This window comes from Drosophila grimshawi, unplaced genomic scaffold (genome assembly GCF_018153295.1).
Source record: "Drosophila grimshawi isolate 15287-2541.00 unplaced genomic scaffold, ASM1815329v1 contig_311, whole genome shotgun sequence".
Classification (NCBI taxonomy): domain Eukaryota; kingdom Metazoa; phylum Arthropoda; class Insecta; order Diptera; family Drosophilidae; genus Drosophila; species Drosophila grimshawi.
In genome coordinates this window covers 7553694-7575429 of record NW_025063098.1, presented here as the reverse complement: position 1 = coordinate 7575429, position 21736 = coordinate 7553694, and the positions used below count along the sequence as shown (strand labels likewise).

The 21736-nt window shown below is 35.4% G+C and overlaps 1 protein-coding gene across 1 annotated transcript; it reads right to left on the bottom strand.

Moving 5' to 3' along the window:
- Positions 1–456: 456 nt before the first annotated feature.
- LOC6563205 (alkaline phosphatase) lies at positions 457–2374 on the bottom strand. The gene is made up of 2 exons (XM_001990036.2): positions 2254–2374; positions 457–2192 (listed from the first exon to the last, which is right to left on the bottom strand). Exons 1-2 carry the CDS (start codon positions 2306–2308, stop codon positions 619–621), a joined length of 1629 nt encoding a protein of 542 aa, XP_001990072.1. The 5' UTR covers positions 2309–2374; the 3' UTR covers positions 457–618.
- Between the last annotated feature and the right edge of the window lie 19362 nt (positions 2375–21736).

The following is a 21736-nucleotide window of genomic DNA, read 5'->3' as shown; positions in this document are numbered from 1 at the left end:
TCTCTTGCTATCAGATTTAAAAAATACTTTTCAATGTTGCTCTTATTATTGGCAACTCTTATTATTGGAAACTTAACCAAATAAATATGCAATATTTGTTTAATTTATCTATATAAATAAAATAAACTATAATTATCAAATGTTGCTGCAAAGCTATCCTATTAAGTTGAATAGTTAGTTAATTAAAAATTGTGAATTATATTGTATAGTTTTAGAAGATCGTGTCTTAAAAACTTTTTAGTTGAAATATTATGTACAGAAAGTCAAATCCGAGTTCCCATTTTCAATTGCTTATTGATTCCGACTATCTAAATTTAAAACAAAGGAATGTACCAAATTTAGAAATTTTCTGCTTAATTAAAATTAAATTTAAATTTTTAAGAAACCGATTTTTGTTGTATAACGTATTGTTGCAAAAATTATTGGAATTATTGGAGTGAAATAAAACTCATTGAATTAGTTTGATTTTGTATATTTAGTCATATAGCTGTTTGAATTAAATACCTTACCAACTAAAATAGTGTGTTCATAAGTTACGTAATAAGTACAATTAATTACTGCTGATTGTGCATTAATCAAAGTCACGCCCAAAGTGACTACACAATCCCAAGGCCCAACTTAACGTATTCGCCGGCTAATCCCCGTATCCGAGCACATGCTACGCGATTCACTCAAACAGGAGGCATAAGCCATCGCATGGGGGATGAAGTGCTGCTCGTAGACGCCGGAGAAGAGCTGGGCATAGGGTCCACTGGCGAAGACGGCAACATCGTCGCCGCCATGTGTCTCCGACTCGAGTGGCACCGCCGTCGGAAACATGAAATCTTTGTTCTTCATGTTGATGGCACGCAGATTCTTCCGCTTGACGGCGCCTCCCTCACGCAGATAGTTGCTGTTGTAGCCGGGTCCGTTGGCATAGCTTAATGTTGCATACGGCAAATCATCGGCGGCCAGTTGCCCATCATTGATGCCAAATATATCGTTCTTTCGACTGGAATACCCGGCCAGCGACATGGTATGCGAGTGATCCGATGTCACCACAATCAACGTATCCTCCACGCTGCTGTGTGTCCGTGCCCAGCGCACGGACTTGTCGAACTCAGCGGTCTCATCAATGGCTCGCAGGGCCAACGTATCGTGATGACCATGATCGATGCGACCGCCCTCTACGAACAGAAAGTAGCCACGTCCGCCGCTCTGGCGCTCCAGTATGTCCATCGCTGCCTGCACCATCTCCTCCAAAGTGGGCAGCTCCTCGGCATTCGAATCGAGATGATAGGGCATATGATATGGTGCGAATAGGCCGAGCACTCGGGACGTCTGGTTGGACAGTTCCAGCAGCTGGCGACGTGTGTATACGTAGTGGGCACTGTTGGTGTGCTGACGCCGCCACTCCTCGATAAGATTGCGTCCGTCTTTGCGACGACCCAGCTGGCCACTTGTGTCCCGAACATGTTCGGGTAGAAAATTCTCACGTCCCCCGCCGAGAATCACATTCAGATTTTGGCCAACTGGACCATACACCAGCTGGGAGGCAATATCCGCACAGACGCTGGGATCAGCGCCATCCGCTTGGACATCCGCATCGTTCTCCCAGTTGCGATTGGCGATGTGGGCATAGATACCCGCCGGAGAGGCATGTGTCACCGATGTGGTTGTGATCAGGCCCGTGGCCATGCCTTGCCGCTGCGCCCACTCGGCAATGGAGGCCACCTGATGCTCCGGCTGCGATTGCGCAAAGCAGTCCTTCATGTGCACCGCTGCCGTGACGCCCACAGTGCCATAATTGGCCTTGACGCCACACAGATAAGCTGTGGCGGTGCACGCCGAATCCGCCACTTGCATATTGGCGCAGTACGTCTTGCTCAGGCCGACGTAGGGGAACTGCTCGAAGGCAAACTGCTTCTCCTCGCCCCCCAGATAGACTCGGCCCGCTGTTATTGTCGGTATGGACATGCCATCGCCCAGGAACAGCATTATATTCTTGGCCAACTGTGTGTTCAATCGCATCTTGCTCTCCAGCTGCTGTTCCAGCGTCTGGTTGGCAATGCTACGCCAATATTCCGCATACTGTTCCACCTTCAACGAGGGAAACGTCATCACCGGCATGCTGGCACGCTTGGAACGCAGCTCTGCGGCATCTGCCTTGTACACTGGATGCATGCCACGCTCAGCCTCACGGGTGGGCAGCGCTAGAAGTGGGTACAGTTTGCAGTTAGCACCAGCCCAGACTCAGTTCGAACTTTGACTTACCATAGCCACTGGCAAGAACAACGATCGTTCCCAATGCGAACAAATGCAAGATCATCTTTGCTGCCAGAGCTGTGCACGTTTCAATGGGAATTGATAGTGAGTCGCACGAGACCAGCTTTATTTATAGTCGGGTACGATCTCATAACAGGTCGTCGTCGCCGACACCGACGCCATCAGTTCCACAACGGCTGATAAACCAAAATCTATGCATCTACATATGGGTGTGTGTGTGTGTGTGTATGTGTGTGTGTGTGTTGTCTGTGTGTGTTTGTATATACAATTGTAAAATCGTTGTTCGAATCCCCGTCTTCATCATTTTGAACGTACTGTATTCTTATGTATGTGTGTGTGTTGTGTTTTGAATTTTCTGAAAATACATACATACAGTAAACCCTCGCTTAACGCAACGCTTGTTGCAACACCTAAAAAATATGTTAAAAATAATAATAAGAATTGTATATATAATATAATAGAAATAAGATAGGTTTAGCACAGTTAAGCACGCTCAGAAGTTTCCCGGTGATATGATACTACTGAAAATGTATATTAAGGATTCAATATATTTTTCTTCATTACATTTATTTTCTTTATTATAGGTCCCACTAATTATATCTCTGTTTATCTCTGCGTTCTTAGCTCTTGTACTCTCGTTGCTACTAAACTACTAATTATGGTGTGATTGGGTTTTTCTGTTTTTCTCCTGTATATGTTTACTATATTCTTTATTTTAATCTATATTTTCAATTTAAAATTTAAATTTCTTAAAATATTGGACAGTTCTGTGTCCATAATTATTGTAATAATAATTAATAATCATAAGAATAATAATTGCTATTCATATTTAAATGTAATTTTATTATAAATAAAAGTCATCGCTTTTTAAAAGCAGGTCAGTTGTCTAATAGAAAATTCCAACTCGGCTTTTGCGGCAAACAGAGGCCGTTTTAATGGGTCGCGCTGTGCGAGTGTGTACTGTAGGTACGTCTTCTTTGGTTTTTCAAAGTGTGTTATCATCATCCGCGGCGCGTCAACAAAGTCGACGTCGTCTGCCTGCTCATCGCCGCTGCCTGCCGGCGGATCTGAGCACGTGATTGCTGTCTTTGAGCTATGGTTTACTTAATTTTTGAAATTGTAGTTCAGATTTCCGTGTTATGCTATTCTACTGAAGTCATAAACCCTAAATAGACAGCTATAAAACATCAACAACTCAGCATATTTGGCCGTGGCCTCACACATTTCCAATTAATTTTGCATCCCTAAATAAAAATAACAGTTCATTATAGCATTCAAATTTATTGTAATAATATATGATATTAAAAGTAAAATCCCTTGCAAGGACGTAATTAGGTCATTGGCTTTAGATTAAAATTTTCAAAACAATATCAATTTGACGGCCGACTTACGAAGTTCGCACTTGATCAATATGATTAAAACTCGTAGTGAATGAAAAATCAAATAATAAACATACCACCAGCACGATCGAACTCTGACTTATATACATATATATATATGTGAATATGAGTTTAGTGCTTACAAATAAAAAATCCATTTCAATACACACAACTATTTAATAGATTTCTCTTAAGTGATTTGTTATGAGTTATTTGTAATATATACATATTGCAGTAGTATTCACTCAGAGAAATATGAACCAAAAACTTAAAATTTTCGAATGTTTAATAATAATGTATGCACATAAAAAAAATTCCTTAGAAAATTGATTTTTTTTTTTAGTTTTAGAAGAATTAAGAAAGCAACCCTGACTTTTCGAAAGACACAACCTTCCATTTTATAAATATATATATTTTCTGAATAATAATGTGAGTTACCCTTAGCGCCAAAAGTATGGCGATTTTCTTCTTCTCACGTGTATATAGCACAATGCACAAAAGATTTTTGTTCAGTGTCCATCGATGATAAACATGCTCCGATGAGAGCATTTTGAAAACTGGGCTGTGTTTTTCTGGAGCATGCGTTTGTTTCGTGTGATAATCGACCCTCAAGGGCTGCATTGATGTAGACAATACTAGTTTTCACTGCGCTGATATTGGACTAAAAGTGATTAGCATAGGTTAACATTGATTGGTTTGTTGTTACAAATTTGATTTAGCTTGCGATAATTCAATATTCAAAAATGTTGAATAACAAAGGGTAAGAAACATGAACTCAAAAATATTTATATTAGATTAGGTGATGAACGTCTATTCTTGCATATGCATCTATGTATTCACATTGACATTTTGTTTTTAAAAATCGTGATATTTCAAAGAAGCGCGCAAAGTTTTGCGCGAAAGCCAAAGTATTTTGCTGTTGGCAATGCTATTCGCGCTGTTAGATGTGAAGCATTGCCAGGAGCGCAGGCGCGAGCATCCGAATAGAAAAAAAGCTTAATTTTTTGACAATCTCAGCGGGTGTCTCTATCTCTCTCAGTCGCGCACTCTCTCTCTCTCTCTCTTTTTCGCTCGCACTCTCTCTTAAAATCTCTCTTGCACAGCAGCCGTTATCTTGTGCTGCTGCTGCGCCAAGAAACATCTTCGTACGAGAGCTTCTGGCCTGTCAGCGCGCATTTGGCCAAAATAGTTGTTGGTTCGCATGCAAAACGTCAAAATCGCATAAGCTAAACATTTTTATACCAACGGCGCGTTTTTAATTTTTTCTACACTACAAAAACACATAGAGGAAAGCAAAGGAACTGTAGCAAAATAACCAAAGAGCTGACAAAACTTTTAGCCCAACATTTGCTGTTTTTTTCAAATCATAAAAAATAATATGTATGCATGCATATTTATATATATATAAAAATATATAAAATGTATGTATATACACATATTTAACTATAAAAAAAACGCGTGTATATAACAAACGATATTTCAATAATTTTTAAATAATAAAAAAAGGTAAAAATAAGTGCAAAAAAGTGTGTGATCTTGTGTATTGCAAAATGTTGAATTTAATTAAACAAAATAAATGAAAGAAAAACAACAACATCATTTAAGAAACGTTTGCTCTACAATTTGTTTATACACAATGCCATTTGTCATGAAATTATTGACAAATGGATTTGATGAAAGTTTTTTCCTACGCTGGTGTACGAGTATTTGTGTGTATAACTGTATTTATCGAAAAGCATTATATATGTATGGCGTATGTGCATATGTACACTTTTTATATATACACAAAAAAAGACAATCCGATGTCGTTCGATGCAGAAAATGTATAAAAGCCCAACAATAGGAAAAATCCAGAATAATACTAAATATTACAAATTGTGTTCGACTACAGTTGTTTCTGTGTGTGCGTGTGTCCAGATTATGTGACTATGTTCATTTACATACATGTATATACGTATGTAAGTGGATACATATTACATCAGGATGCTGCTTTGTATTGGACGCCCAGCTGGCTGCCAAAGCGCTAAAATGGCTCAACATAACTCGACGTTTGAGTTTTCTGCTGTATTTCGCACAGACATACACACAAAAATATATCCATATGCAAAATGTTCACGTGCGCGACTTTGTGTGATGTCACAAAAAAAAAAAAAAAAAGATAGAAAGAGGTTTTTACTACAGCCTTGATGCTACTATGGCATTGCTATGGCAAACATTTTTTTGGCTTGGGATTTTTCATATATTTGAAGTTTTTCCGATCTGAAAAGGATATATGGATACATTCATTTTGCTAAACGGACTGTGATTAAAGCATTCATAATCAATGCTAAAAATAAGATGACAACTTTCAATTGACAGTTAAAACGAAAGTTATCATATATACACGCCAACAACAACGACGACAACAACAGCAAAGTTGCCTCGCATGTCGATAACAACAACAGCAACTACAACAAAAATATGACAACTAACACGCCCAGCATCAGCGACGGAGAAATTGAGCAGTCACATGAGAGTCACACAAGAACATGCCAAACAATTAAATAACAAAGAAAAAAAAGAAGAAACGAAAAAAAATGGTCTAAAACTTTTTCAAGGCACCTACATACACACACACACACACACACATTTAGATAGATAGACCTACAACAGTAAAACGCCAGCTACACAAACAACTTGTCGCTTTGGCGTCATCGAAGGGCGGCTGGGGGAGGCAAACTTTTAACATAGTAGCCCACATATACACACAGTTCTGCAGAAGTAATAAACCATATGACATACATACATGCGTACACACACAAACATGCGTACATACAAATGGACATATATACACACACATATATATATATAATATATATAAATATATATATACGACGAGGACGACGACTGCACATTGACTCAAAGTTGTAACTAAATGTGAGCAATCATCGCTCGCACATTTTATTCTTAATAGTAGGTTTGTAAACATTTGTCGATTTCTTTGGTTTGCTCACAAAACTATAAATGAAAACTATAAATGAAAACTATAAATTCGCATAAAAAAATAATAACAAATGCGTTGTTAAAGATGTGTTTTTATCTAAACTTACATGGCTTACTGTAATTCGAACCATCTTAAGTGACTAGAATTTTCAGAGCACAATGAATTCTTATTGTGTTCTAAGAAAATCAAAATAAATATTTCTAAAAATTAAAATTACATATTCAAAATATACTTTATTTTAAAATGCATTCAAAGGTTGTTTTTTGAAAGATGTGTTTTTTTATGGGTTGAGTTTACTGTAACTCGAATTATCTTCAGTTAAAATAATTTTCAGATTAAAATGAATTCTAATTGTGCGTCTATAAAGGAAATTTCTTAGAAACACTAAAGAATGGGGTTTATTCGATAGGACTTTTTTTAAAGCAAAACATTTTAGTATTGTGCATTACCTAATGCTTAAACATAGATTGATCATATCGAATTTTCTTACAATCTCAAAACAAAAAAGGGAATGTTTATTCCTTAGGACGTTTTAAAAAACCCAAACTTTAAATTGTGTACACTGATTAATGTTATAACGTAAATCTATCAAAATTTGTATACATTGATCACAGAATAAAAAAAAATTGATTGTAATTCGTAGATTAGAGATTAAATTAATTTATACAAATTCACTAAATGTGCTTTCTCTGTGTACATTGTTTAGAGTTTATAAACAATTTTTCCAAATTCACTGTAGCACAAATACTTTTCACACAATAACTCAATTTTCGAAGAAATATATTTTTGTCGGTAATTTCTTATGGTTTATAATTATAATTTTGTTGTTGGGGATGTTGGGTTTGAGTAAGAGAAGTTGGATTGTGTTTCAGATTTATTTATTCGAATTTCAAAATGTTACTACTATACATGTTTTTTAAGCATGAGGTTTTCTTGAACAATTCAAATTTTCATAAAATAATTAAACCGAAATTAAAGTTATAGCTTCATAACTGGCGACATAAACCAAAAGATCTCTTAATACTATAAAATCAAATATATTCTTCACTCTCATAACAAAAACCCAAAACCATTAAAAATAGTAAAAATGCCAACGATATGCATAAAATTGAGATTTGCTTAGTCCACTGTGCAATCAGCTCAGCAGCATCATTCGGATATAGATATCGAGCCAAACAGGATAAATGTTGCCGAAGCCAGAGCAAGCGAGAGACGAGCAGGCGACACGAACATTCGGTTCAAGCGAAACGAATGCGGCCCCCCAAACGAACGTGTCAGAGTCAGCTTTAGCTTTAGCTTTACCCTCAGCAGCAGCAGCAGGAGTAGCAGCAGCAGCAGCAGCACCAGCAGCAGCAGCATCAGCGATTCAGCGAGAGTTAACTTTGCCGTTATACTGTAAGCATTGGGTGCTTCGTTTAAATGAGTGCTCGTTGAATGTGTGAGTAATTGGAGGGATGTTGTCGTTGTTGTTCTTGTTGTAGGGAAGGTTGGGATGGGTTTGGGGCTGGGCTTGGTTTTTGTTTTTGGGTTGAGTTGCGTTGTGTTGGCTTTGGGCATTGGGAGAGAACGAGTAAGGCAGCAGACGCTTGCTGGGTTTTATGGAGCAGCAAAGGAGTGAAGTGGCGCCAGTTGAAGATTTATCAGTGTGTTTGTTTTTTTGTGTTTGTAAAAATTATGAAAGCATTTGAGTTTGAGAAAATAGGACCAGTTGGAGTTGGGGCGCGTGTTGTTTTGTTATTTATATATGTATATATATATATATATATATAGGATATTTTTATGTATTACAATATATTTATTGCCAGTACAGCATATATTCATTAGAGTGGATGCGCCTGCTTGTATGCAATACGCTTGCACTGTGCAAATGTGCATGCGTGTGTGTGTGGGCTGGTTTGTTTACCTACCTTTGCTGTTATTGCTGATTTTGCGGTGAATGTTGTTGCTGCTACTGCTGCTGTTGTTGATATAGTATTTAGTTAATGGCCTTCTTGCTTTGCTGTGCGTTTGGAGGCCGTCGCAATAGTGTTGGGCGCAGAGACAGCAGTGCAGTGCTCGGGGCTGGGGCATGACCTTCACCCATTTTTCCGGTGCTTAATCAGTGACAAACCGACCGAAAGTCAAACGCCATTCAGTTTTAATTAAAATGATGCTGTGCTGTCTTTGTTTTTATTTTCGCTCCGACTTTGTAAAATTGCGCAACAACAGCAGATCAGCAATGAACTCGCCCATGGCTCAGTTTAATTTTAGATGTGAATAAGAACTTCCACATATGGCATATGCATATCGCTGTGAAATGTTGTGCGCAGGATCTCGATAATCCAGGCACTATCCCCGGATAGTAACTATAGCAACCAGTAGCTGCATATGGGCAAACGGGAGACTTGCATTCACTGACGCTGCATGCGGACCTAACCGGTTGCCAAAGGATGGGGAGGGAGTCGTGTATTGAGTTGATCATTGTTGTTATTGTTGTTAATTTTATGGCTGCTGCTCATCAAGTGCGTATTTCACTTTTCAATTCAGTATTGATTCCCTTCGGTAACGGTCTAAATTAAATTCCGATGTGTGTGTTTTAGACAGATTCATTAAAAATGTAGGCTCTGATAATTATCATAAGAATAAATTAATATATAATCAAGTTTAGAATTGTGTGCATCTATTCAATCAAACATTATTATTCTTACGTTTGTTATGTTTTCCTATGAAAATTTGGAAAAATGTATGGTAAAATTTAAAAATTGTTCATTTACAAAATTCTGAGCCTTTAAATTTTGAAGTTTTAGAAGAACTTAACTTAAAAACAATAAAAGTAAATTTGCACATTTGTAAATTTTGCAATTTATTATTTATTAACTAAACAAAAAAAATTGAAAATATATATTTTGAGAAAATAAATGAAAATATAACTTGGCAAAGAATAAATTACAATTAAATTTCTGAATATTTCAAACATTTCTATGTTTGTGAGTGCGCTTACAAATGATTGTATTAAATTTAGAAATTTGATAAGCGTTTACAGGCTGTCGCCATTTTTCATTTGCCTGACAGACTTAATCTGCTACAATCCATGGCCAATGATGACATATTTCCAATATTCATTTGATACAAGTTGTATTGTACTTGGTATTTTTATACCCAGATCTCATAACAAATCTGTAAACTACTTTTAGGGAGTTTTAAGATTTTTTGTATTCGTATATTAAAAAAAGTTTAGTTTTTAAGGCGTTTTCTGATCCTGATAGCATGTACATATATTACCAATAATATTTGCAATATTCAAGATAAATCTTTTGAATTGGCTATATTTTGATTTAATATGTTTTTTTCTATGAAAATATGAAGATCGGATAAGAACTACTGGAGCTTATCTTATTGTACAAGTCAGTATATTAAAATTGTACAATTCAATATATTGAAATTATCAAATCGGAAAGTCGAGCTCTCTCGACTGGAGCATTCTTACTTGTTTGACATTAAATGATGATCAGTATCTTATGTGTATATCTGCCATAGATCGGATACAGTTTGCTAGTTATTTTATTTTAGTTTAGGTTGATTAAACTCACCACCTGCAAGTTTTCTATAGCGATGATTCTGCTTTTGTACGGATTATATATGTATATGTGTAGAAGTGAGTGCACGCCTATATTTTCTGCTATATATATATGTATATATATATATATATATATATATATATCAAATTGGTATAGTACTTCTGTGTGAAATAAGTTTGGGCTAAGCTCATTAGTTACAAATGATTTCTATGAATTGTTAATTAATTAATTACTGAATCCCCCTTTAAGAGTTGTGACTATGTGTGAGTTGTTCCGTGCCAATTAATACTGTACGTATTTCTTAGGTTCAGAGGCCAATTGAAAAGTTTTCTTAACAAGCGCCCACATCAAACAATTAAATACTAAGCCTTGAGTGTTTCGGCTTAATTTACTGACAAACTGTATTCAAATTTGGACACGCCTTCTTTTGCCATACCCCGTACAAACGAACACTCAAACAAACAAACAAACGAATAACAATAACAAGTTTTGATTGTGGCAGACAGCTGTTACATGGAAATCAGATGCTAACGCACATTTTCACTAGGGGCACCGATTTTTTTTTGCTTCTTACATTGCGTACATTTGCAAGTTATTGAACCTGTAAAAGTTTTTAATTAAAATTCAAATGAGACAAATTAAACTCGCTCCTGGCCAATGGAAATACATTTTAAGTGTGTTTGTATCATGAAAAGGTGGCTGTTGCAAAAAGGGGGATATTCGCACAAAGTGCGTACGGAACGTGAGTTAAATTTTAATTGATTTTTCCCAACAAATGTAGGAGTTGCACACACACACACACACACACAGCGACAAATATCTATACTTGTATGTATATATATATATGTGTGTGTGTCTGTGTGTATGTACCTGCTTACGCGGAAAAATACACGATGCCAAATGTGGTAATGTGGAGTACACAACAGCATCAGCAGTCGATACACACACACACACACACACACACGCACATACGGAGTACGTTGAAACGAAATGGCAGACAGTGAGGCGTGCGAATATACGAACATACCAACACACAAAAACACACACAAGCACACAGACACACACATACGTGCAGAAACGAAATCAACGACGAAGCTAACGAACGAGTCTCGTTCGCCATTCGTATTTTGCGCTCGGCTTTTGCGTACATGAATGAGAGCAGTTTGGCGGTGTGGGGTAGGGGCGCTGGCAGCGAAGCTGACTGAGTGCCGTAGGAGTTGTGGTTGGGGGAGGGGGGGATGCTGCTGGTAAAAGGACGATTCAAGGAGCCAGTGAAAAACATTTTATGCCGTTGTTGTTGTTGTTCTTGTTGTTCTTGTTGTTTCTCCTCTTGTTCGTAGGCTGTTTATTGCTAGAAGTTACTCTTCTTGTTGTTGCTGATGATGTTTTTGTGTTTTTGTAGCTGCTGCTGCTGCTGGCGCTGCCGCTGCTGCCGTCGCTGCTGCTGTTCGCTGTGTGTTTTTGTATTTGTATTTGTATTTGTATCTGTGGCTGTATCTGTGTGCTGCTTTATGTAGCATAGCTTTTATCGATTTATTTTGACTTCTACTACATACAAGCGTAATATTTAATATAAGAACAACGATAACAAGAACATCTGCAATGGGAAGGGCAAGAGTATGGCATCCAAAAGGCAACATGGGTGTAGGGGTAGAGAAGGGAAACACTTTTAGGGCGCTTTTGGGTTCAGCAGCCACAACTTTTTTTTTGCGCTTAATGCGCCAATTTTAACAACGACCTAAAGTCAAATTGAGTAAAACGCATTGAAAAACTTAAGTAATTTCCCCAGTTTTTGTAGGTTTCATTTTTTTTTTGTTTTGCCTTTAAGCTTTGGGGTTTCTAAGCCAAATATCGCTTGAAGCAAACGCTTTTTCTCCATTTTCTTTCGCAACAAATTTCTGGGGGTAGTTTTGTTGTTGCAGCTGCCCAGAAGCTGTGCTAACAACTTCAAAAATGAGTTTTACATTGTAGTAACGAAAAGTGCACTGAAGTTGAAACGGGCCAGGCGAAAGCACTAAAAAGAAATTCATAAACTGTTTAATGAAGCAAAGCAATTATATAAACGCAAAGACAACACACAAATATTCATGAAAAAACAGAACACTTTATGTTGCGATAAACAGACATCGACTGCTAACAATGGAGACAATCAATTTACAAAGAAATTAAATCAAATAAAATATAATAAAATTCTATTTCTGCAGGTAGCTGTTAAATATAAACAAAAATGCGTGTCAAGCCGTCCTCTTTACAAAGAAATGATCATAAAATTATATACGAGTATATAAATGGCAACTAAAGCGAATACTTTTGCAACAATAATCGTTCAGAGGTATAATAAGTTTAGCTTTTACGTACCTTACGCATAACTCAATAACAAATAATTGCACATTAAATGCGAGTACAATAACGAAACAAGGCGCAGCTCTTGTAATCTTGCTAAACGAGTGAGAAACAAGGAAATGGCCGCCTTGTGTTTGGCCCACCTTTTCCGCGTGCGTGTGAATTAAAACAAAACGAAAACAACAAATTAAGAAAAACAACAACAACAACAACATCAAGTGTATACCTACAGACATACATAAAGGCAAAAAGAAGAAACTAAATCAGTGAAAAGTATTAACAAGAATTAAAATAACATTAAAAGCAACAACAACATCAACGAGCAAAGCAGCTACAAGAACACGACACACAAAAACAATAACAGCATCAAGAACAACAACAACAACAACAACATCATTATTAGCAGCCGTATCACGAGCCGTGGAAAATCAACTCAATGCCAGAGTGGACGCCGGATATAGAAATGCTTATATAGTTGTTGTGGATACACCTACATACATACATACCTATATACATATATAAGCCATATAAAAAGCAATAGCCGTGGATTAGATAGACGACGTTGTCATTGTCGTTGCCGATACCGATGCCGTCGCTAATGCCGTTGACGAATCCGTTGCCGATGCTGTTGCCGCTGCCGTTGGCGTTGCCGTTGCCGTTGCCAACGTTGCCAATCCACATTTAGGAAATTCATCATACGCACTGTGGTACACGACCCAGGCAAATGCAGTGCCCGGTTGAGAGGTAAGAGCGCGCGTAATGAATGCAGCCGCATTCATATTTTCAGTTATTTGCCCGTCGTCGTTGTTTGTTATTTGTTTTTGTCTTTGTTTTTTTTTTTTTTTTTTTTGGTTTTTGATTTGTTATTTTTCTGAAGACACGTTTTATGTTCCGTCTAACAATACTAACAAGTGTAATATGTATGATACGACTATATAAATGTGACCTACTGCGCCTAATACTATGCTACGATGTCTTGTTGTTTCGGCATTGTTCTTGAAAAACTGTCATGTCTGTGAGTGATATATGTATACATATTTATGGCTGGTATTAACAACGATTTCAATGATGTGCTGACAAAGACAAACACACACACATACACACATACACACACACACACACAATCACATACCTCATTCATCCACACACAAGGCGATTGTCATACCAAAAACAATAATATCATGACTGAGCATGTGGATGAGTTCACACAGTGCGATATATGCTTAAAATAACTTGTACCTATTTCTGTACTTGTCAAATTGATTGATTTGTTAATAAGTGTGTAATTTCCTGTAAACATGTTCATTTTCTAATTTACTAAATATGTACAAAAAGTATATATATAGATTTAATAAATTAGAAAATATGTTTTAAAAATTTGGGGTTTTCATCATGACAATTAACAAGCTATAGATTTTATAAAAATGCAATGCGTTGGCGATAAATATTTATTTATATTTATTTTCTTTTGTTAATCAGAGCATTTAAATTTCCGAATACTTAGAAATTATTTATAAAAATCCAAAAAAATGCTAGTTTTCAGAGCGATTTTCACTTTCAGAATTTCAAAATTTCAAGGCCATTTTTATTTTGTGTGTATATAGTCTACACATACTATACACATATATCTATCTACCGTTACAAGATTATTGTAACTAATTGAAGAACGAATTGGAAAAATCTCCATTTACTTCGGTATACTGAACAAAATATACTTTTCCTTATTTAAAAAACAAAACCAAACATTTCTTTCCAATTGTCTTAAGCTGTTTTTCTTCCAATAAGTGAACAGAATTGATTGTAATATTTAATTTATTTATTGCGATTGTGATCATAATAATTGGTCTAGCAACATGCTTAGAATATGTGTATGTTTAGTATAAAGCATTTTCAGGTTTTCACTGCCAAATATGAAATTAATATATTCAAGCTCAAAACCTTGAATTTGGTTTCCTCTTTGACGCGAGCGAGCATCGAGTCATTTTAGCGAATCTGTCAGATTTATGACTAAAGCAAAATAATAGACAGTTGACGTCACCAAAAAAATGGAATTTCTTATTTAATATTTATTTTATTTTTACGTATTTAAGGTTTTCTTTTATTTTTTTGTTTCAATTTTTTTTTTAGCCATATTACGTATGTGGTAATATTTTTATCGCATCCAACACGTTGCCAAAAAGACACCAGAATGTGTGCGTTGACTTATAGAGTGTGCTGTTCTGATCTATTGCTGATAAAGTGAAAGTCAAGTTATGTTAGAAATGCAATTATTCATGACTAACATAAAGAACAAAAAGGCAGACGAAACAAACAAAAATACAACGACAACGAGGACGACTTGGACACCAAAATGTTGAAGAACATGCGCCAATAAATACAGGGAATAGCTATGGAAATATGTCGAGTCGTATCCATTAGTTTGTTTGTTGTCTCCGTCTGTCTGGCAACTCGACGGGATGGCGATGCCCGTCGTCTATCTGTCAGCGTAAACGGCTGCTTGATGAACTATTAATTTCTCGGTGCTGTGGCAAAAACACACATGCATATGTATAGATATATATGTATATATATATATTGCCAACAGATGCGGCACGTGTGGCGGCAACATAATTTCAAATATGTCAGCTGAGAAAACATTCATAAAATATTTCTCTAATTTCTGATAGGGAATTGGTTGTAACAGCGACAAATGTTTGTGTGGTTAACCACAAAGTGACAGGAATATGAATAGAAATAATATATATGAAATCAATATTTTATAATAATAAAAAAATAAATATAAAAATAAATAAACGGATTAATGTTTCCACTATAATTGATATAAACAAATTAAATAAAATATAATTTAAGCACTAAGGTTAAAGGGAGAGAACAAATAAACAAAGTATGTTAACAGTTGTAGTTGTCTAAATTTGAAAATAAATATGTTTAATAAATGGAAATAGTTTTTCAATAGGTTGAATAATGTGCCGAATATATATGACAAATATAAATATATATATATATTAAAATTAGATACATCCAGTTTGTTGACATATGTAGCTGTCAGAGTATTCAGAATCATGCCTAATTTTCTAAAAATATTTATACTAAATGGATATAGCTTTTCAATAGGCTTATTAAGGTTGCCAATGTAAATAAAACAAAAATTCAATCAAATATTCTTTAAGTGTTATTGCTAAAGGTATTTTGAAAAAATTAAAAATAATAATTTTAGTAAATGTATTTTAATATTTCCAATAACACGAACACTTTGTCTAATTATAAGATGTTGAATAGTGAGTTTACATATATACATACGTACACATATATATATATTTATATATATATAGGCATTGAGAAATGTTTCAGCTGATGACAATGTAGTCATTTTGAGGGTAATTAAAATTGTAGATCGACTTGGTCTTATGCCTCAACATATCTCTGCGGCATTCTTAAGCTAAATCTGACCGAATTGCACGTTGGCCACGTTTGTGCCCTGTCAGGCAGGCATTAGCCATAATACATAATTGGTAGGCGTCTGGCGGCCGGCAGCTCCAACAGACAACGACAGGTGGTCGCTTGCAGTCAGCGAAAAACAGAGAGAGACAGAGAGACTGAGAGAGAGAGAGAGACAGAGAGATCGAGAGTATGAGAGGCAGATAGAGGGGGGTATGTATATAGAGAGACGGTGAGCTGTGCCGCTGATCAGCGCGGGTTGCCCTTTCTCTTTCTCCGCGTCCGTCACTCGCGATGAGAAGGAGGAGCATGTCCATTAGCTGATTTAATGAAATCGTAAATCAAATGAACGGATTGCTAAAAATACTAGCGCGTATTTTATGTTTTTTGAAGTGGAACTTATGCCACAAGAACGAGTACAACAACACATCGCAGAACAATAGATGAAACGTGGATGATTGTGCCAAAGCATACCGATGATCCCCCCTAACCCCGCTCCACGAGACCGATAGCACATGTGCTTGTATATCTATCTATCTGTTTCTGTTTCTATATCGGTATCTGTACTATGCATGTGCCTGCTGTACCTTCTAATGATGAGCACATGTAATGTTTTGTATTGCAAAACTTGGCGTTTTCATTTCGACATTTCTTGCAGTGAATAATGCACACTTCTGCCCGATTCTAAGTATATTTATTTATTTTGTTTTCTTTTTTTTTCGATTTTGGTTGGGTTTTGTTTTTGTTTTGGTTTTTATTTATGCATTTGGCAAGAGTGTAGCCATTGTCGTTTGTCGTCTGTGTCTTACAAGGCGTGTCTGTCGTGTTCGCCAAGATTTCTGCTTGGCTGCCTGGCGTTACAAATTTTAGGCGTCTTCTCCTATCCCTTGTCCCCCCCCTCATGCCTATCCCAACGTTGGCCCCTTACTATGGCCATCTCACTTTGATTATGTGAATGTAGTGTGTGTGTGCGTCTTTATTTAATTAAAATATTTTACTTATTTGTTCCACTGTGACTACAACATACCCACATACTACAGGCTGCAGTCTGGGTTGAAATTTATGTCCGTTGTTTTTGCCTCTAAGGCACCATCATCATCACTGTCAGCCTTAATCAGCCGGAGTAGAATCTTTAGTTGCACTACTTAAAAGTGCCGCCTTCGCCGATTTTTCATGATTTTTATTGTAGAAATGCATTAGTCAACCCGCGTGTGTTGTTTTTCTATTGTGTGACTAATTTGATTTATTTGCCGATTGTTTCAATTTATTTTGAATATATTTTGAATTTATTGTAAATGAGTTTCTTGCATTTTGCACACGAAATGTCAAAATGAAATTCACTTGCAACTTCTGTGGCAGCCACTTATCCCTTATTTATTCAAATCAAGTGATGTGTTTCTTGGATGAACACCCATTGATCATTGTTACCACTTTGCTTGTCAACGCTCTAAAATTTCCTCATTCCTCGCGCTTAAGTCAGAATAAACGTGCTAATTTTATTTTTGGACATTCGACAAATATTTTCAGTCTTTGGCAGTGTTTTGTGTGGAACAATAGAATAATTGAGTGATCCACAAACACGACATCACTTTTCACCCTCTTTTTATTTTAAAATGTTCAAACTTAAATTTAAAACACATCTAATAAAAACCAAATTGATTGATTGACTCTCGCAAAATAAAATAAAAAGTACATACAAAAAATAAAAATAAAATAACGACGGCAAGTATGGGAATCGTTTTGTTTTCCATATCCCTATTATTTTTAGTTAATATATTAAAAAAATCGTTGTAGCATGAAATACATTATTTTTTTGGACTCCAGAGGGTAGAATTTAGAACCATTTTCTAACTTGAGTAGTTCCCCAACTGTCAGAACCACCTGCCACCAGCCTGCTCTTGACAAGAAAGGTTTCTTTGGCACTTTAAAAGCTGAAAGTCCATCTCCTATTTTGGAAAAAAAGTGACTGGAAAAAAATCTGAAGGCTTAAAAAGTATTCATTTTTTTGGTTATTTTTTTTATTGCTTTCCAGCACTTTTCTTAAAAGATGTTCCTGTGGGGCACATATATATATATATATATATTTCAATATATATTAACACAGAGCATAATTAAGAACATTGCAAATAATAAAATTTTATAATTATAAATCAAATAAAAACATGGGACAGAAACTAAAATACATCTAATACATTGATACAAACACCGGTATATTCTTTTAGTTCAACACTTCATATGCTTATAGGTTTAAGCTGCAGGGATTATTTATGTAAACTAATGTATATATATATATATGTACCGTCTATTGTCTAAATTACATGACGTGTTAAGGAAATGCTCTCTCACGGATTTCGTATTTCGTCATATCTTAAAAGTTATGAAACCAAGAATCACGTAACAAACTTATTCACTATTTGGATAAATTCGACCACTTTAAATATATTCAAAAAATAAATTGTTAAAGCTTAATATCCTACCTTAAAGTCAAATATAATTTTTACTGAACTAATTGTTGTTATAGTCGAATTCAAACTGAATTGATTCCCGGGGTATGTCATAGTCGAATGAAATTGCTGCTTAAATAATAAATCCCAAAGTCGCCCTTACTTATACCGTTACCACAGGCTATTAACCCAATTATCCGGTAGCACGGAGCCACTTGCAACTCTCAAGAGCCACTTAAGCATTATGTGCAATAAAAAAGTATATGTATAAAAAAAACCGTGGAGAACACACACACGCACATAGACAAATATAAATACACACTCCAGATCAAAGCAGTCAAAGAAGTCTGATGGAATGGGCGCTGTTTGTATTAGCCAAAGTGTTTTATAAGTATTATTAGTGAATATATATGAATAACACATTCAATTCATAAATCACAGACGGTCTTTTCGGCTATCAGCCACCTACAGGTGTGGTAATTAGCACCCGTGGCTCGTGCAGCCGTTTTATTGCCACTAAAACGGAGGTGCTATTGTAGTTCTTTATTATTGTCTAATTGGGGTAATTAAACTTGTACGTATCCAAATTTTGCGAATGAGCAACAGCAGCAACAAAAACCACATTTTGATTGACGCAGCTAGACGATTGTATGAAAAGAAGTCTATCAGGCCCAATTGGCGCTTATTTGTTTACAATCAATGCACGCGAAAGATCTTAATTGGATTTTGATATGAGAGATGCCGGCCAAACAGCCGCAAATCCGAACGCCCACCAATTTCCATATTTTCTTGGCATTTACACGGCTGCAAAATGTATTTTTAGAATGTGGTCTAACATTGAAAATACACATGCGCATACATATATACATATGTATGTACATCAGTGTGTGTCTGCGTTTGCCATCTAATTTTGTCCATAGTTCTGCTGCAACAACAACAAAAACAATGCACAGTCACAGCTGCTTGTGTGGCATATGTGGCATACGTATGCTTATTGCTTTTGATCGTACTTATGTATAAACAAGGTAGTTGTTGTTTTGTTGTGGTTGTTCTGATTCACCTGAGATAATGGAAAAAAAAATCCACAACAGGAAAAAACAAACATTTCTATTGGCATAGAACTTTTTTATGAGTTGATGCCACAGGCCACAATAGAAAGTTTTCAAATTATTATATATGAATACACATAAGCTCATAAAATAAATGTATGTGTGTCTGCTCATGTTTATTTATTTACTTTATGTAGGCTATAGACTATATATAATTTGAAAAAGATTTGAAAATAATTAAAATAAATTTCAAAAATTAAAAATTTAATTAAAAGACATAAAGTAAACAACGGAATAGTTAAAAGAAAATATAAAATATCACTAAAATAAAACTATCTGAGGGTATTAAAATGTGAAATTGTTCAGAAAAAATTGCTAGGATTGGGAAAATCTAGAAAAAACAGAAACTGACGAAAAGTTCTTAAAGGTAATACTCCAGATAGTAATGTAATGCTTAGAGAGAAAGAGAGAGAGAGAGAGAGAGAGAGAGAGAAATATAAATATAATACCAAATAAAAATAATTCAATCTGAGCAAATGATTCAGAAATAATTGCAATGGTTGGTAAAATATAGATAAAAATAATGTAATTATATACAAAATAATGTACGCTTAAGGAGAGAGACAGAAAGAGAGAGAGAGAGAGAGAGATAAACAAGACTGGGGTAGATATAAAAAAATTAAATGAAACAGAGAGACTGAGAAAGGGGATCAAGAAATAATTAAATAATTAATTGATTAAACGGTTGTCACTTGAAATAATTTATAGAAAATAGAAAACACTGTTGACAAATGAAGAAAATATTTTATACGACATTAAAAAAACACAATTTTGGATTCAAGTGTAGCAAATTTGTATGTTTACCAAAAACCAGTGCCGGCCAAATGAAAATACGTTGCGGTTATCATGGAATTCGTTGGTTAGTGCTAATGCCTTTGTTTCGGTTGCATAGATTGTTGATATAATTTTGATGTTCGCCCCTTGGCTCATTTTATTGGTGTGCTTTAGTGGGCGCCTTGCCAAACATTTTTTTTTAAACAAATTGTCGTCGCGCTCGACAACATTCCGCATGTGTTTACGCTTTACTACCACCGTCCTGGCAACGTCGATTTGGGCCCACTCTGTGTGACACATTGTGCCAGTGTACCAATGCGCAATGTGCTGCACACATATAAACAAGTACGGATGTAGCATGTACATATGTACGCAGGCTTGTTCATACATACTTATAATTAAAAAGCAACGACCGCACGACAAGATACATGTTCAGATACTTTGGCTTGGCCATCACATTTGCTGCTTCTATCGTGCCTGCTTAAAACTCGCATGCAGTTCGAAGGTGAATAGCAAAAGCATTTTACACATTTGTTTCTGCTTGCCGATGGTATTATGAGATCACTCTGTCGTTCTGGGATAAGCACATATTTTTTTTAACAGTGATCAAGCACTTCAAAATGGCTCCGATGTGGATCGATCACAAAACAATATTCTAACCCTAACTCAGATGATAGTCGAATGAACTAAAAACCTTTTCTATGCAGTATTTAAATTTTGATATTCTATCCATCTAAAAATAAAAATATAAATAATTAACCAAGATTATTATTTATTAATTGAAAAGGGGGCTGAATTATAGTTTTCTCACAAAGTTTAATCTACGGTGACTCCTCCCATCACATACGGAGAACGCTTTGATATCAGATATATGAATGCATAACATTGATTCAAACACAATCGTGAATATTATGAGAATAAGGGGTCTTCGCCGGAACAAACAGACGATCATATTGCTAATTGTTCCTCTTGCACCGGTATTCTAACTCCCTATTTTTAAAACACCAATCAAATAAAATATTAAAAAGAGACATGATTTGTTAGGGGTATTTATTATTATTATTATATCCTGAATTATTTTTTTCATTTTAAATTTGTAATTTAGCAATAATAATAAATTTAATATAATTTATAAATATTTTATAACATTTCATTTAACATTTTTTTATTAACTTAATAACAATTTTAGAATGTTTTTAGTCCACATTAAGTAAACAAATAAAGCAAACTAATTTTCTTATATTAAAATTAATAAACAAATGGAGAAAACCATTAGAAAATTCGTTTGAACTATATATTGAATCATGAACAATTGCAACAATTAGCAAAAATCAATATAAAAGTAATAAAAACAACTTTAATAAAATTGGGTTTTTAAAATTAATTAATTTTCTTGTTTTCCTCACACATTGGAAAATGGAAGTACGGACTATTTCCAAAACTA